We start from the raw sequence: 18,759 nt of genomic DNA, 5'->3' as shown, positions 1-18,759 counted from the left end.
ACAGGAACTTCCCGAAAGCCAGGTAGAGTCAGTGGCACACCAAGCTGTTGAATATCCAGTATAAGTTAGCCGGATATGTTTATCCGGCTAACTTATCCGCTCCCTGCCCAGCTGAATATTGACCTGTATTTGGCTTTACCCCACTTTCCAAGACCCCCCAGTGCAAATGTCATACTTTCTTAAACTCTAATTCCAGTTTTGCCTCCACTATCTCCACTGGGAAGCTATTCCATGCATCCATCACTCTTTCTATAAAGAAATGCTTTCTTGCATTACTAGTGAGTCTGCACACGCCCTGCAAACCTCACATCATGACCTCACTCCTTCCCTTTCCTCTGAAAAAGGTTTGCTGCTTAGACATTTAAATATCTTAAATATATCTCCTCCTTCCCCCATGCCTCCTTTCCTCTAATCTAGGGGATATATATATATATTTAGATGTTAAAGTCTCATCTCATAGGCTTTATGATACAATTCTGCAACGCTTCAATAGCCCTTTTCTGGGCTGCCCTTTCTTTTTTAATCTCTTTTGGGAGATATCTCCAGAATTACATGCAGGATTCCAGAAGGTCTAACCAATGACTGGTAGATGTTACTCCTCATTACATACCCTAACATGTCAGTAGTTCTTCTCACTTCATTGGGGTCATCAGTTAGCTTCTGATGGTCTCAAACAAGGAAGGGATCTAGGGATGAACCCCACTCCTCATGCAATGCTCCCCTGCACTTCTGTGCCCAAAAACACATGACTGCTTTTATTCCATTCAGTCTTAGCTGCCAAACCCTTGACTCCTTGGATATTTTTAAATCTCTGATTTTCTCCTCTTTCTTTGCGGTACCAACATTGCACATTTTTGCTTCATCTGCAAAAGCATATATCAATTACAAAATATTAAATAGAACTGAACTCCGGACTAACGCTGTGCTACACCCACTGTTCACTCTCTTTTCCTCAGAGTGAGCTCAGTTTACCACTAACTGTTTTTTGCATACTATTCAACTAGTTTCTAACTGGTTAACTGCTCCTTCAGGAATACAGCTGCGGGGCATGGCTCGTGAATACTTTGATCATACAAAAAAGGGGCAAGTCAGAGCTGTCTAGAGGATATGAATGGTCCCACCTACAAAGGCACTTTCTGCAGCTGATTTCATTACAGAAGTCAGGCTCTTCTGTCCCTGGGATCAAAACAACTAAATGTTAGTCCTAGCAAATCAGAATCATCGTGAGTTTCAAGCAGGAATGCCTCTATGCCTTGTCTTACGCAGTGCGGATATTTCACAAGGAAAGTGGTTACCACCCTTGGATAAAAACAGAGTCTAAGCTTACTTTTGGCACCAGCTCTCTACCCTGATACATTCATTATACTTCTTGAGGTAAATCCATCACCTAAAGATATTCAAACACTTATACATGCCTTAGTATTGAGTAAGAGAACTATTGCAATGCTCTGTATCAGGGTTTACCACTGATATCAACTGAATGACACGAGCTCTTACAAAGCACAGCAGAACTCCATTGGCTTCCCTTATCTTTTAGAGGGAGGTTTAAGATTCTTTGCCGTGCTGTTAAAGCACTGTATAGGGATCGTCCAAGTTATTTGGCTGATCTTCTCTTCTCATATATATCGGTCAGAGCCCTTTAGTTATCCCAAGCTGATTTAATGAGACTCCCCCCCTATCTCCGACAGAGATTACATTAGAATCTACTAGGCAAACCTGTGATCTGGAACGCTTTACCTTTTGTAAGTGCCGTGAATAAATTAACTAAAATTTAGGAAAAGTATAAAAGCGTGGCTATTCTGAGATACATTCAAATAACAGTAAATTTAAATTTTTCTCTCTGCTGTTTAGATGTTAAGAGAATGTGTATCTGATTAGAGAGGTTGTTTAACTTTAGTAATACCAATTGTACAGTCGGCCTAGGTTTCTTAAGTTTTTTGCGACTTTTAGAGATTTTGATGTATATTTGTTGCTACATGATTGATTATATTGTATTTTATGTTTTATTAATGTATTTTTTTAGGTCTTTATTATGTAGTTTATTTTATTGTTCACTGCTTTGATACTATTTTAGAAAGATGGTTAAACAGATACTAAATTACCTAGGCAGTTCCTGCAGCATTAAGTGTAAGCGCTCTTGATCTGTGGTATAACATAAGGACAGCATGATGGTACAGACTTATGAAAAAAGCCACTTCATGGTCCAACAGCAAAAGCCTTACTTACCACTTCTCTCCACACCAAACTCCTTGCCACTGAGAATATGATGCAAAAGGTTCTTCAGGTCCGAAGGGCTCAGATTCATTAAGCTCTCTGTAGCTTCCTCAGCTGTGCAGCATGGACAAAACAGAACTTGGGTTACTCTCAGACACCATTCAACAGCATTCCATCCAAATCCAGGCCTCATCATTGCTGTCCCTATCCCCCTCGTTACTTACAGGGAGTTTGAAGTCTGTACCTTTAAACAGACCTAGGCTCAGCTTTTGACCCCCCAAAAGATCCAGGTCCACAACTCACTGCACTACCAAGTGTTTTTTTTTCACCTTCCCATGGTCCCAAAACAAAAAACTGTCCTCTTTCCCATTTCCAGTCCAAGAACATTCGAGAGAAAAAACTCGGGTAGATTTTTAAAAAATACGCGTGCCTCTATGCGGTAGAGAGCGCACATGAACGCGCGATTTTATAACATGCGCCTGGCGGCATGTGCATGTTATAAAATCCGGGCCGGCGCGCACAGGGGGGGGGGTGGGAGATTTGCCCAGTTTACGCATGGTGACGAGATCGGGCCTCCCCCAGTTCCCTCCCAGTCCACTCTAATTAAGGAGCGGACTGGGAGGGAACTTTCCTACACCCCTACCTACCCTCCCACTCCCCGTTTTCCCAGACCCTTTTGAAGGCCCTACCTTTCTGTTGTTTTCTTGTTTTCGAACTTACGCCAGCTCCTGAGCTGGTGTAAGTTGCGCATGCTGGCAAGCTGCTGGCATGTGATCCCCCAGCACAGCAGCAAATGGCCGCTGTACCGGCGGCCTTCAGCTCTGCTCCGCCCCCGGACCCGCCCCTTGGAAGACACCTGGCTCTTGTGCGCGTAACAGGGGTTACGCGCGCGGCCAGGCCTCTTCTAAAATGTGCGCAGCGCGTGCAAGGCCCAGCCACGCATGTAACCCCCATTTTCCCCTTCGCGCAGGGGATTTAAAATTTAGTTGTATATTTGGAATATGCAAAAAAGTGATTTTGCATGAGGCTCTCCAGTACTGCAATTGATGTAACAAGGCAGCACTCCTCTGCGAGGGTTCCATTCAGCGAACTTAACATCTTGTTTCAGCCAGCCAAAGCACGTCACTCTGATAAGATATTCCCCGTACTACAGCATTAAAATGTTTTAGCTCACATGCTGTCTCTGCGTTCATTGCACGGCAGCTGCTCATACGTACCTGAGCAGTTAAGGGAGTGAGAAAGCTCTGTTGCCATCACCTGAATGATGAGGCCGATCCTAAGCCGGAACATCTCTGTGAAGAGGGAGGGCTGCATCTTCATATACATGGCAAGATAGACCATGATTTCCTGGGGGAGGAAAGGAAGGCGAGCTCCGTGTCATCAAGCCTCAATGGCTAGGTTATTCAAAGGTTGGGCAAGAAAAGCCATAAGTCACTTATAAATAGTCGCTAGTTATAAGTGTATGTCACACCTGGTTATTTCTGTGATAATTTTATTAATGATACTCTTCCCATGCAGAAATAAGGGTCAACACACAAGTTCTAGATGATAAGGTTTTTAATGGATTAACCCAATATAACTTTCAAGAGCTATGTTCCCTTCATTTATATAAGTGAAGTAACAGTGCATTTATGCTGAGTAAATAGTACAGAGTACAGCTGTAACTATAAAAAAAAAGACAACCTAAGGCCTAGCTAACTCTGTTTTTTAAACCCACTGTTAACGGCACTGGTTTGGTTTTTTTTTTACTAACCTGATGAAAGGAATACAGCTCCTGACAGCTAGTCACAGCTGTAGTGAGTTAGCCTTACACCTCAGTGGTGGAAAGAGTAATGGACAGTGAACTATCTACAACCCAGTGGCTTGCAGGATCTAAGACAGCATGGTTTTACTAGAGAAAGGTCATGTCAAATGAATCTGATTGACTCTTTTCAATTGGATGGGTTGGAAGTGGTTTAGTTGGAGTTTAGCAAAGCTACTGATATAGTTCCACACAGGAGGCTCATGAATAAAATAAGCAGTCCAGGAGTAGTTTCCTGAGTGATGGACTAGATTAGAAACTGGTTGTCTTACAGAGGAGGCTCATGAATAAAATAAGCAGCCCAGGAGTAGTTTCCAAAGTGATGGACTAGATTAGAAACTGGTTGACTTACAGACGACACAGAGTAGTGATAAATGGAAGTCATTATGAGGAGAGAAAGGCGATTAGTGGAATGCCTCAGGGACCAGTTCTGTTCAATATCTTTGTAAGTGATATTGCGGAGGGGGTAGAAGGAATAGTTTGCCTTTTTTGCAGAAACAAGCTCTATACAATTTTCTTGACCTGTGGGCATAGTGATAAGAGCTTTGCCAAAAATGACTCCTAGATTTTTTATCTGGATAGAAATTAGGAACTGTCTCCCCTCAGTCTTAACAAAGAGAGGTATATCATCACCAGGCAATCTAGCCAGAAACATGATTTCATTCTTATTAATATTTAAAACTAATCTGTTTGTCTGTAACCATTATCCAATGGTCATAAATGAAAATTAGTTCTTACCTGATAATTTTCGTTCCTGTGGTACCACGGATCAGTCCAGACACCTGGGTTGTGACTCCGCACCAGCAGATGGAGACAGAGCAAAACTCGACGGGCTCCCTACATATAGTAAGGTGCCACCCACAGCCCCTCAGTCGAACGTCCTGTCAAAGCAAGATCAAAATGTCCGACTAACTAACTAGAAAAACAAAATCCACCGATTCAACACAGCCCTCCGGCTGGAATCGGAAAACATCAGAACCAGCAACAAAACACAACGGCCAGTTCCGAAAGAGAAAACAGGGACTCCAAAAGGGAGTCAACAATACTCAAGTGAAACGAGCGGACTCTCCCTCTATTTCTCAGCAACAAGAACACACAGACGGGTGGGAGCCTGGACTGATCCGTGGTACTACAGGAACGAAAATTATCAGGTAAGAACTAATTTTCATTTCCCTCTACGTACCCGGATCAGTCCAGACACCTGGGATGTACCAGAGCCAAACCTCAAGGGCGGGAAGCAGAGAGTCCCGCTCGGAGAACACTCGCCCCAAACCCCCGAGATTCCGCTGCCTGCACATCCAGTCTATAATGTCTGGTAAAAGAATGCAACGACTTCCAAGTCGCTGCCCTACAGATCTCCTGCGTGGATACCTGAGAGACCTCCGCCCAAGATGTGGCTTGCGCCCGAGTCGAGTGAGCGCGAAGCCCCTGAGGTGTCAGGTGTCGAGTGTCAGGTGTCAGGTGTCGAGTGTCAGGTGTCGAGGCCCAGTAAGATATGGTCTGTCACTTCGTTGACAGACCATATCTTACTGGGCCTCGACAAAGGAAACTCTTTTCTATTGATCTTGTTAGACCTATCAGCAGCATTCGACACGGTCAACCACACCATCCTCTTAAACCAGTTATCGTCCATAGGAATCTGCGGCACCGTCCTATCTTGGTTCAAAACCTTTCTCAACAACAGAGGTTACAAAGTTAAACTCCAAAACAAGGAATCCTCAAGATTTGACTCTGCCATAGGAGTCCCACAAGGCTCTTCATTATCTCCGACTCTATTCAATATTTACCTGCTTCCTCTTTGCCAACTTCTCACTGACCTCAATCTAAAGTACTTCCTATACGCAGATGATATTCAAATCATCATCCCCATCAAAGACACATACTCTAAAACTCTTGACTACTGGGAATCATGCCACCAAAAAATCAAACAACTTCTCAACAGCCTTCACCTCATCTTAAATTCCTCCAAGACAGAAATCCTTCTCATCTCTCCCGAGAACAATACACCTAACATTACTCTTCCCACCAACCTACCTACTGCACAAGTTAGAGACTTAGGAGTGTTATTGGACAACCGGCTAAACTTCAAGGCACACATCAACAAAACAACCAAAGACTGCTTCTATAAACTCCAGGTCTTGAAAAGGATAAGACCTCTCTTCCATGCTCAAGACTTCAGAACGATCATCCAGGCTGTCATTTTTTCAAAATTAGACTATTGCAACTCCCTATTGCTAGGTCTGCCTTCTTCCTATTCCAAACCATTACAGATGGTGCAAAATTCAGCAGCCCGACTACTAACAGGCACAAGAAAAAGAGACCACATATCTCCCATCCTGAAAGAGCTACATTGGCTACCCGTATACTTCCGTATCATGTACAAAACCATATGTATCATTTTCAAAACTATACATCAATGCACTTCCCTCGATCTTCAATTTCCTCTCCAAGTATACAACTCGACAAGACCTACCAGAGATGTTTATAGAGGCACACTCCAAGTTCCCCCTGCAAAAACGACTAGACACATTACCCTAAGAGATCGCGCCACCTCCACAGCTGGCCCCCTTCTGTGGAATTCATTGCCCACAGATCTCAGACTGGAACCTTGCCTCCCAACTTTTAGGAAAAGACTTAAGACTTGGTTATTCAAGCAAGCTTTCCAAGACACAATTTAATGACACAATCCAAGGACTCCTCAAAACATTCAGCCATTAATCATGCCATTTGTACATAACTTGTAATGTGACTTGTATATCGTTTAACCATTTATTCTTTCCTTTTTCTTCCTCTTCACCAAGTTCTGCCACCCTTGTTAATTGTAACTGTACTTTCGGTCACCTGAGTTCTAGTTTGATGTATTTAATGCACTCCCGTTTCATGTAAACCAGCAAGATATGTTCTCATGATTGCCGGTATATAAAAACCTTAAATAAATAAATAAATAAATAAATAAAACTTGCCATGCAGCAGATACGCTGAGCCAATCGCCTCTTTGAGCCAACGCGCAATAGTGGCCCGCGACGCCGCTGACCCCCTGCGACCCCCCGAGCAGAGCACAAACAGGTGGTCAGAGATCCGGAAAGGATTCGTAACCTCCAGATACCGAAGTAGAATCCTACGCACATCAAGTTTTCGTAAGTCCTTAGACCCCTTGTCTGTCGGCTCCACGGTCGAAAACCCCGGGAGATCCACAGACTGATTCAAGTGGAACGAGGACACCACTTTGGGCAAAAAGGACGGAACCGTCCTCAGAGACACCCCTGCTTCCGTAAACCGCAAAAACGGTTCCCGACAAGACAGGGCCTGTAGCTCCGAGATGCGACGAGCGGAAGTGATAGCGACTAGAAACACCGTCTTCAAGGTCAGATCTTTCAGCGTCGCCCGCTTGATCGGCTCGAACGGTGCACCACAAAGAGCTGAAAGCACATAATTCAAATTCCAAGACGGACACGGATTTCGCACCGGCGGACGCAGATGTTTAGCCCCCCGAAGGAAACGCGTTACATCCGGGTGGCAAGCCAGGGACACCCCTTGGACCTTCCCACGAAGACACCCAAGGGCCGCAATCTGAACCTTTAAAGTACTCCAAGACAGCCCCTTCGAGAGGCCCTCTTGAAGAAACGCTAGAACCTCAGGCACTGCAGGTCGAATGGGGTTAACCTCGTGAGAACCACACCAGTCCTCAAAAACCGTCCAGACCCGCATGTAGGTTAAAGAGGTAGACTGTTTTCTAGCTCTCAACAACGTAGTGATCACCGCCTCGGAGTACCCTTTAGTCCTCAAGCGCGCCCTCTCAAAAGCCAAGCCGCGAGACAAAAGTGAGCCGCATCCTCCAAACAGACGGGTCCCTGACGAAGAATGCCGGCGACCCCGTGAAACCGAAGGGGTGGCTCCGCCGCGAGCTGAACGAGATCCGCGAACCACGGCCGTCTGGGCCACTCCGGCGCCACCAAGATCACCGGTCCCGGATGCAACTCTATTCGCCGTAACACCCTTCCGATTAGGGGCCACGGCGGGAAGACATAGAGCAGTACGTCCACGGGCCAAGGGAGGACCAGCGCATCGACCCCCTCGGCGCCCCGCTCTCTCCGTCGGCTGAAGAACCGCGGAGCCTTTGCGTTCTGCGCGGTAGCCATCAAGTCCAGGCGGGGCCGGCCCCACCTGGCACAGATCAGACGAAACGCTACCTCCGGTAGCTCCCATTCCCCTGGATCCAGGCGATGCCTGCTGAGGAAGTCCGCCTGTATGTTGTCCACGCCGGCGATGTGGGACGCTGCCAGACTGCTGAGATGGCGCTCCGCCCAGTCCATCAGCTGACTCGCCTCCACCGCCACTTGCTGGCTCTTCGTTCCTCCTTGGCGATTGATATAGGCCACCGTGGTCGCGTTGTCCGACAAGACCCGGACTGCATGACCCCAAAGCAATGGGAGGAAGGCCCGCAAAGCCAAGGCCACCGCCCGGGTCTCCAACTGGTTGATGGACCACCGGGACTGCCGACTGGACCACCGGCCCTGCACCGAGTGCCCCCCACAGACCGCACCCCAACCAGAGAGGCTGGCGTCCGTCGTGACCACGACCAAGTGGGCATGAGGAGCGAGACACCGCACGTCAGGTGCCCCGGACAGAGCCACCACTGCATGCTGGCCCGGGCGCGATCCGTGAGGGGCAGGGGCAGGAGAAATTCCTCCGATACCTGCTTCCAGCGGGAAAGTAAGGCTGATTGTAACGGCCGTAGATGGGCGAAAGCCCAGGGAACCAAAGCTAGCGTGGACGCCATGGAACCCAACACCATCAAGTAATCGCGCACTAGCGGACACCGCAGGGACAGAAGGCGTTTCACCTGTCCCTGGAGCTTTACCACTCTCTCCTGAGAGAGCGACACCCGAGCACTCTCCGTGTCGAACAAGGCCCCCAGATACTCCAACCTCTGGGTAGGCTCCAGATGACTCTTGGCCAGGTTGACTACCCAGCCCAGCGACTGCAAGAGCTGTAGGACCCTGGCAATCGCCGCTCTGCACCCCGCTTCGGATTTGGCCCGGATGAGCCAATCGTCCAAGTATGGGTGAACCAGGAGCCCCTCCCTCCGGAGCTGGGCCGCCACCACCACCATCACCTTGGTGAAAGTGCGTGGAGCCGTGGCCAGGCCGAAAGGAAGGGCCCGGAACTGGTAATGCCTGCCGAGGATGCAGAACCGCAGGTACCTGTGAAAGTCCGGCTGAATTCCGATGTGTAAGTACGCCTCTGTGAGATCCAGGGACGCCAGAAACTCGCCGGGACGAACCGCCGCCACCACTGAGCGGATCGTCTCCATCTTGAAACTGGGAACACGCAGACACTTGTTGACCCCTTTCAGGTCGAGAATTGGTCGAAAAGCGCCGTCCTTCTTGGGAACCACGAAGTAAATGGAGTACCTTCCTACGCCTCTTTGACTTGATGGCACTGGAACAATGGCGCCCAGACCTTCCAGGCGCCGAAGGGTCACTCGTACGGCTGCGCGCTTGGCGACCGCCTTGCAGGGAGAGACGAGAAACTTGTCCCACGGCAGGCGTGCAAAATCTAACGCGTAACCGTGTTTTATGACTCCGAGGACCCACTGGTCTGAGGTTATCTTGGTCCATTCCCCGTAAAACTGCACCAGCCTCGCCCCCACGTTTGGGACGGCGTCCAGAGGCGGATGCGGGGAATGAACCAATCTCGTTTCATTGTGTCGACTTGGACCCCGATCCAGCCGAGGGTCCCCCCGACCGGTTGAACTTCTTCCCTCGAAAGGACTGGGACCAGGAGGATCTGGACGAACTCGCTCGGTAGGACGGGCCCGTCCCGGATCGCTGCGGCCTCTGACGTCGGTTAGACCGGAACCTGTTCCTGGCCGAGAAGTTAGATCGCGACCGCGGTCTGTCTTCCGGCAGTTTGAAAGCCTTATTCTCGCTGAGGAACTGCATGAGATCATCCAGTTGTTTGCCAAACAGCAACTTCCCTTTAAAGGGTAAGGATCCCAAATGCGCCTTTGACGTACCATCCGCAGACCAGTTACGAAGCCAGAGGAGACGGCGAGCAGAGACCGCCGACACCATCGCCCTGGCCGAAGTTCTCAGCAAATCATGCATGGCATCCGCACTGTAGGCTATCACCGCCTCCAAGTGATCCGCCTGCGAGGCTTCCCCTTCGGACAGACCAGCATTTGCTTGCAAGTTCTGGGCCCACCGGAGGCCCGCCCGTAACGCAAAGTTACTGCAGATAGCCGCTCGGGCTCCCAGAGCGGACACTTCGAAAACCTTTTTAAGTTGCACCTCCAACTTCCGATCCTGGATATCTCGAAGCGCCGTGGCCCCCGTGACAGGGATGGTGGATCTCTTGGTGACCGCTGACACCGCCGCGTCCACACGAGGGAGGTGCAGCAATTCGAGAACGTCCTCCGGCAGAGGATACAACTTGTCCATGGCCTTGGACACTTTAAGGCCCAATTCCGGGGTATCCCACTCCCGGAACAGTATGTCAGAGGCCGAGAAATGAAACGGGAACGCCACTGCAGGTCCTGCGAGACCGAGGAGGACCGGATCCATATTTGCGGTCTGACGGACCTCGACCGGTGGAGCCTCAATGCCAATCTCCTCCAGGATCGCTGGGATCAGCGGAGAGAGCTCCTCTCTCTTAAAAAGGCGCACGACCTTGGGGTCATCCCCATCCCCCGCCAGCGTACCTTTTCCGGCGCCTGGCGGAGCAGGGCTCGGGTCATCGGGCCCCTCAGGCCCTCCTGCAGCCCCCGAGGCCGAAAGATCCTCCTCCGAGGAAGTAGACTCCGTGTCAGACTCCTGAGGGACGCCCCGTGCCGGTCTCTTCCCCTGAGGTGGACCCGGCGAGCTCCTGGGCCGGCCTGCCCGTCTCTTGGAGCGCGGGCGTCCCTCTCCGCCACCCGAAGTTCCTCCGGAGCTGCGTCGCGACTTCTTATATTTTGCCAATTTTTTTAATAACATAGCAAAATCATCGGAAAAGGAATCCTCCGAATCGGAGGGTCCCTCCCCCGAGGATGGCTGTCCAGCTTGTAGGGCCTCCCGGGGTTCCCCCCCTGCGGCCCGCGGCTGAGGAGAGAGCGGAGGCGGCTGGCTGCCATTATCCAACACCCTCCTCGTGGCCGCTCGAACTGTATCCAAAATGGCCGCCGTTCCCGCGCTGAGCGGGAACGGATCAGGGCCAGCAGCAACAGCACCCCCGGCGCGCGGCGGCGAACGGGACGAGCGGGAACGGCCGCCACGACCTCCCCCCGACGGTCCCTCGCCCCCGGCAAGACACCCGGAGCAAACGCCGTTGCGCGAAACGCGCGTGCGCGCCGACCCGCACGCGCGGCAGGCCGAGCCGACCGGCATTGCGGGCTCTGTAAGAAAAATAAAATCGCCGCAGGAACTACGAAGCACGGGTCCCCCCTCCCGAACGAGCTGCCGAGAAAAGGGAGAGCCGGCGCGAAAACAAAAAACAAGCAAAACTTTTTTTTTTTTTTTTTTACTACTTAGCCGCTGTCGCTGTCCAGGTGCTGATGCTCCCGTTCCACCGGGGTGAGTGAACCGGGCTCCCCGGTGTCACCCCCGACACTGCTGCCTGGCAAGGCTGGGTCCTCGACCCACAGCAGCGGGCTCAACCAGGGGGGGATGGTCCCCTCAGGACCTTCACAACCCCCCTGGGAGACAACGCCGACGGGAGCTTCTCCTGCTAAAATAAAAAACCTGTTCTTCCTTCTCTTCTATTTTAATTTTTTTTTTTTTTTTAATATATATCTATAGTGGCAAAGGAATAGTCCCTGTGCCACTTCTACAACTACCGTTTACTTCTTTTTTTTTTTTTTTTTTAACCTAACTAAAATCCCGCAGAGTACAGAGACTGTGGGTGGACCTGCCCCATCTGCTGGAGACAGAGTAAGACTGAGGGGCTGTGGGTGGCACCTTACTATATGTAGGGAGCCCGTCGAGTTTTGCTCTGTCTCCATCTGCTGGTGCGGAGTCACAACCCAGGTGTCTGGACTGATCCGGGTACGTACAGGGAATGGCCATTTCAATTTGTTTCAATGCAACATCCATTGTAGTCACTATAGACAATGCAAACTAGATGTCATCAGCATATATCATGCAGTCTACATTTAAGTCACCAAAAGTCTACAAACTGGTCTCAAATATATATTGAAGAGCATGGCTAACAGTGCAGAGATCATATAGATATCGTCTGAATCACTTAATCTTGACAATAATCTGTTATGATTTAAAGTTTCAAAACTTGCCAAAATATCCACAAAGACCAAAAAAATCTTCCTCTATCATCAAAACCTCTATGAAATTTGTCAAAGCTAGAATAAAAGAAGGGTCTCCGTATTGCATCCAGAGCAAAAACCAAATTGAAATTGACCTAACAGATCATGAGCACTCAAATAATCCTTTAATTATTTCAGCACTAGTCTTTTTAAAACCTTTGTTAAGAAGGGCAAAGAAGAGATTGGTTGGTAATTAGATGGATCCAGATGAGGTTTCTTCAGCACTGCTTTTACACTTGTTTGTTTCAGTTGTTTTGGGAGAACATCTTCACTCAAAGACAAGTTTATCAATTTCATCAAAATATGACGTTACTCTGGGATTTAATGGTCAAGTGGAATTATTAAAGATCAAACTATTTTAACCACCTCAGCACATGATATCTCCTCAAAACAAATTCCAACTAGAATGATTTATAAAGGAATTATCAAGTTGTATATTGCCTTCAGTCAGAAAAGAAGAGCATATCTTGGCACCCTTATCTGCAAAGAATTCAACAAACTCTGCATTGATTATTCAACAACTTTTCTCTGCTATAACGCTCTGGAGGGGCATGTAAAAGTTGATTCACAATATAAAACAGTTCCCTAGAAGAATTTCCCACATTCTGGATCTTAATCTTAGCTTTTTCAGTGATGGCTCTGGTTCTCTGAAATGATCTACCTCAAGAAATTCAGCTGGAAATTAACCTGAAGGTGAGAACCTTTAAAGTATTAATGGCATTCTGTAATGTTCAGGGCTGTTTGGCTATGCTTGTTTCTATGATTTTTATGTTGTGCACTGCTTCAGGCATATCTGTTTGTGATACGGGGACGTGGTATAAAAATGCTTTTAAACAAATAAAATTAATGGAATAAAAATCTCTATTGATGACATTTGTCAACTGAAGATATTTTTCATACTCTGAGTATAGATAATCTGAACAGTATAGAAAATTGGTTCTTACCTGTTAATTTTCGTTCCTGTAGTACTACGGATCAGTCCAGACTCCTGGGTTTTGCCTCCCTTCCAGCAGATGGAGACAGAGAAGTTTTAACGGACTCCGTCCTATACCCCTGAGGTGCCACCTAGAGTCTGTCAGTATTACACTGTACCCAAGCAGAAAGATTAAAGCATAACTTCCACATAAACAACCTCCAATGAACGAAACCATGCCCATACTCTTTCCCTGAAAAGGGGGGCATTTGGTAAATATGACTAACTACCGGCCGAGCAGACTCTCCGTTTTCCCTTGGGTGGGACTCTGGACTGATCCGTGGTACTACAGGAACGAAAATTAGCAGGAAAGAACCAATTTTCCTTTCCCTGTATGTACCCAGATCAGTCCAGACTCCTGGGATGTACCAAAGCTTCCCTAAGCAGGGTGGGACTGAGAGAGTCCCGCTCGGAGTACATTGGCCCTGAAGGAACCGGGCTCAGGAGCCCGGACATCTAGACGATAATGCCTGGCAAAAGTGTGCGTAGATTTCCAGGTAGCCGCCCCACAAATTTCCTGCAGCAACATCTGTTGACATTCCGCCCATGAGGCCACTTGCGATCGAGTAGAATGAGCTTCAAGACCAACCGGAATCGGACGGCCCTGAACAAGGTAAGCCGAAACAATAGCTTCCTTTAGCCAGCGTGTGATAGTGGTCCTTGAAGCTTTATGACCCCTCCTGGGTCCACTCCACAGAACGAAAAGATGGGTCCGAAAGACGGAAACTGTTCGTGACCTCCAAGTAACGCAACAACACCCTCTTTACGTCCAACTTCCTTAAATCCCTAGACTCTGGAGTAGAAGAATCCAGACCTGCGAAAGAAGGGAGCTCCATTGACTGATTCAAATGAAAGGAGGACACAACTTTCGGGAGAAAGGAGGGAACTGTTTTTAAGGAGACTCCTGCTTCAGAAATCCGTAAGAAGGGCTCCCTGCAAGATAAGGCCTTAAGCTCGGAAACACGCCTTGCTGAGGAGATAGCCACAAGAAAAACGACCTTCAATGTCAGATTTTTCAGGGTCGCTCGTTTCAATGGCTCAATGGGTGCAGAGAACCAGATTGAGCTTCCACGAAGGACAGGGGTTCCGGACAGGAGGATGCAAATGCATAGCCTCTCTCAGAAAACGAGCCACATCCGGATGAAATGCTAACGCAACCCCCTGCACCTTTCCACGAAAATAACCAAGGGATGCCACCTGAACTTGTAGGGAATTAAACGCCAGCCCCTTGGCTAATCCAGCCTGTAAAAAATCCAGAACATCCGGAATTGAAGCCCTGGACAGCTGCACTTCGTGGTCTAGATACCAGGATTCAAACACTCCCCAAACTCTAACATACGCCATGGAGGTAGAAGTTTTACGGGAATGTAAGAGCGTGGCAATAACCGCATTTAAGTAACCCTTACTCCTTAATCGCTGCCTTTCAAAAGCCATTCCGCTAGACCAGTGGTTCTCAACCCTGTCCTGGGGACCCCCCCAGCCAGTTGGGTTTTCAGGATATCCACAATGAATATGCATGAGAGAAAATGTGCATACTAGACAAAAGCAATCTACCTCTCCGAAACAAACGGGGCCTTGTTGCAGGAGATTCGGAGATGGCTGAAATCTCAGTGGACTGTCCACTGCTAGATTCAGAAGGTCGGCAAACCACGGACGCCTCGGTCACTCCGGAGCCACGAGTATCACCTTGCCCGGATGAGATTCGATGTGGCGCAGAACAATTTTGACCAACGGCCATGGCGGATAGACGTACAACAGAACATCCTTTGGCCAGGGAAGGACTAGAGCATCTACCCCCTCTGCTCCTGGTTCCTGTCGCCGACTGAAAAATCGAGGAGCCTTGGTATTGTGGCATATCGCCATGAGATCCATGGAGGGCATGGTCCAGCGTGTGCACAGAAGACTACAGGCCTCTTCGGAGAGTTCCCATTCCCCCAGGTCCAACTGGTGGCGGCTGAGAAAATTGGCTTGCACATTGTCCACCCCAGCAATATGAAAGGCCGTAATCTTGTAGAGGTGTTGCTCTGCCCAGTTGATTAAAAGCTGAGCTTCTGCCGCCACTGGATGACTCCTGACTCCCCCTGATGATTGATGTAAGCCACTGTCATTGCCTTGTCGGAGAGTACCCTCACTGATCATCCCTCTACTAAAGGAAGGAGGGCCTGCAGCGCTAACCGAACCACTTTGGTTTCCAACCGATTGATCGACCAGGAGGATCCTGTTCATGTCCACTGGCCTTGCACTGCCATTCCTTGACAAATCTTTCCCCACCTGGAGAGGCTGGCATCGGTGGTTACCACTATCCAGGAGGGAATTTCCAAATCCACCCCCCACCATAAACTATCTGGTCACAGCCACCAAAGAAGACTGGACTGTGCTGAATCCGTCAGTGGGAGGAGAAGATGAAACTGTTCGGAGAGTGGATTCCACCGGGAGAACAAGGCTGACTGAAGAGGACGCATATGCACAAAGGCCTAAGGCACCAGTTCGAGAGTGGAAGCCATCGAACCAAGGACCTGCAAATAATCCCAGACCGTGGGACGAGGCATGGATCGCAAGGACTCCACCTGAGTGAGAAGCTTGGACAATCTTTCCTCTGTAAGAAAAACCTTTCCCAAGATCGTGTCGAACTGAGCACCCAAAAACTCCAAGGACTGGGAAGGAACCAGGTGACTCTTGTTGGGGTTGACCACCCAACCCAACAAGCTCAACATCTGTAGTACCCTCTGCACCACTGTTCTGCAAAGGTGTTCTGACTTTGCTCGAATCAGCCAATTGTCCAGGTAGGGATGCACCAGAACCCCCTCCTTTCGCAGGGCTGCTGCCACAACCACCATCACCTTGGTGAAGACTCTGGGCGCCATCACCAGACCGAATGGTAGAGTGCAAAATTGAAAATGATGCCCCAGGATCGCAAACCGCAAATATTTCTGATGATCCGGGAGTATAGGAATGTGCAAGTAAGCTTCTGTCAGATCCAGAGTGCTAGAAATTCCCTTTTGTGTACAGTCGCTATCACTGAGCGAAGAGTTTCCATCCGAAAATGAGGCACCTTTAGAGTCCGATTGACTCTCTTTAAGTCTAGGATGGGATGGAAGGTGCCCTCCTTATTGGGCATCACGAAGTAGATGGAGTAGCGTCCTCGCCTGAGCTCTCCTGCGGGTACCGAAACTATGGCGCCTAGGTCTTGTAACCGCTGCAGAGTGTCTTGTAACCGCCCAGGCTTTTTTGATGGTACCCGCATGAGGAAACCATGTACCGCTTGTGGATCGGATGAGCAAAATCTAACGCATAACCGTGTTCTACGACACTGAGGACCCACTGATCTGAGGTTGTGTCCGTCGCTGTCCGACGCCTCTGCTCCTCCCACCTTACCTCGTTGGCGACTCCCCTTTGGGGTTGATGGAAGGCTAGCTACTGCGGCGCCTCTTGGCCATCATCCTCCGGCATCCCCGGACCGGCTCGACGCTGCAAGCCACCATGTTGACCAGATGCCTAAGGGTGCACGCGACCCGACTGATGTACCGGCGTTGGCGCGAACCTCAGGGGCATCCCCCTGAGATTGCGTCCAGATATTTAAGGTCTCAGTTTTCGCTAACAAGACGAGTTAGCAAGAGTTCGCTTCCTCCAGGTTGTGGCGGATGGGATTTGCTCTCCGCAAACCTAGCTACTCTGCCTCCTCGGACTTCTCTAGAGGTACCCGCTCCTCGGGGGCCTTGCTCTCTCTTTTTCATTTCAGGTCGCAGTCCGGAACCGGTACTCGCTCGAGGGCCCACGTCCCGGACGAGCTCCTGAATACAACTTCTGCTAAGAAGTCTTCGCTGCTTAGAACATTAGTGAGTTTCCATCTACCTCTCAGAGCTTACCCTGGGACCAGGTACTCGCTCCTCGATGGCCTACTGCATCCCAACTCCTGAGCTGCCTCAAGAGACTATGGTGTGAGTGTTATCAAGGACTTGTTCAAGAACTCTGCATATCCTATCTACTCACTTTCTTAGTTTCTCTACAGCTCAGCCACCTTGGGATCGCTGTTCCAGTACCTGAGGGACTACAGCCCAGGCAGGTGCTTCCAGCTCACTATGCCACCTCTAGTGGTTTAATACATTGTCTAATAAAAGAACTAGTGTGTGTCTGTCTCCTACACTAAGCCTGACCAGTGGTCCCTCTCGGGAGTTCACCGAGGGTGTGGTAACCTGCCACTGGTCCAAGGATCCACCCACAACTATTCTAACCAGCAACTCCGTCATTAACAGATTGCTAACTCCCAGCTTTAACAACAGAGCTTTACAACAATTTGGTCCACTCTTCTAGCAAAAGGGATAACCTTCCCCCTATTCTTGGGACAGAAGAGTGGACCAGCCTCGCTTCATTGCGCTGACTTGAGACCCCCATGAGATTGTGGGGCTCCATCTCTGGCAGGCCAGCGCCCTCGAAAGGACTGATTCCAAGAAGAATGGTGGCTGGGACCCTGTCGAAATGACGAACCGGTGGACCATGAAGAACGAAACCGGCGATTTCCTCGAAATCTCGCCCATTGAAGAAAGGATCTTCTCGTCCTGGGTCTATCCTCCGGCAACCTATGGACTTTATTCTCCCCCAGAGATTTTATCATGTCCTCCAATTGTTGCCCGAAAAGCAGCTTACCCTTGAAGTGTAAGAAACCCAGTTGAGCCTTAGACGAAACATCCGCAGCCCAATGTCTAAGCCAGAGGAGCCTGCGGGCAGACACGGCCGAGACCATAGTCCTGTCAGATGTCCGTAACAGATCATAAAGCGCGTCAGCACTGTAAGCTATCGCCGCCTCCAGGCACCCCGCTTGCACCGCCTCACTCGCAGAAAGGGATGCTGCTGCTTGCAAATCCTGCACCCAACAGAGACTAGCTCGTAGTGCGAAACTGCTGCACATAGCGCACCCGGACCCCTAGAGTGGAAACCTCAAAAATCTTTTTAAGTTGCAACTCCAATTTGCAATCTTGCAAATCTTTCAGGGCAGTGGCTCCTGTTAGCGGGATGGTGGTTTTCTTGGTCACTGCTGAGACCCCGGCGTCCACCTCAGGGACCTTAAGGAGGTCCAGTGCTTCCTCCGGAAGGGGGTATAACTTGTCCATAGCCCGAATTACCTTTCAACCAAGGTCCGGAGTATCTCACTCCTTAAACAAAAGATCTGTAACTGACATATGAAACGGAAAGGATCAAGCTGGGCCCCTGAGCCCCACCATCACCGGATCCATAGCCCCAAACCATGAGTTCTCCGGAGGAACCTCAATGCCCAGCTCCTCCAGAATGGCCGGGATAAGTGGACGTAGTTCATCCCTTCTGAACAGGCGGACCACTTTGGGATCATCGCCCTCCACTAGAGGCGCACCCACTGGCTTGGCCGGCTGGAGCTGGTAATCCTGATCCGCATCCGGTCCCTCATCAGGGGCTTGCGGAGGAGACTCCCCTTCATCCACACTGTCCATATCTGAACTG

The 18,759-nt window shown here is 49.5% G+C and overlaps 1 protein-coding gene across 3 annotated transcripts in view; it reads right to left on the bottom strand.

Moving 5' to 3' along the window:
• Window positions 1-18,759, bottom strand: part of PHKA1 (phosphorylase kinase regulatory subunit alpha 1) — a 278,473-nt gene that overhangs the window by 66,315 nt on the left and 193,399 nt on the right. For all 3 annotated transcript variants that reach the window (XM_029607522.1, XM_029607521.1, XM_029607523.1), the window contains exons 25-26: window positions 3,432-3,561; window positions 2,227-2,328 (exon numbers count right to left, since the gene is read on the bottom strand). In XM_029607522.1, coding sequence (XP_029463382.1) covers window positions 2,227-2,328; window positions 3,432-3,561 — 232 coding nt within the window. The remainder of the gene's footprint in view (window positions 1-2,226; window positions 2,329-3,431; window positions 3,562-18,759) is intronic.

This window comes from Rhinatrema bivittatum, chromosome 6 (genome assembly GCF_901001135.1).
Source record: "Rhinatrema bivittatum chromosome 6, aRhiBiv1.1, whole genome shotgun sequence".
Classification (NCBI taxonomy): Eukaryota; Metazoa; Chordata; class Amphibia; order Gymnophiona; family Rhinatrematidae; genus Rhinatrema; species Rhinatrema bivittatum.
The sequence above is the reverse complement of the archived record's forward strand: the minus strand, read 5'-3'. Positions and strand labels throughout refer to the sequence as shown.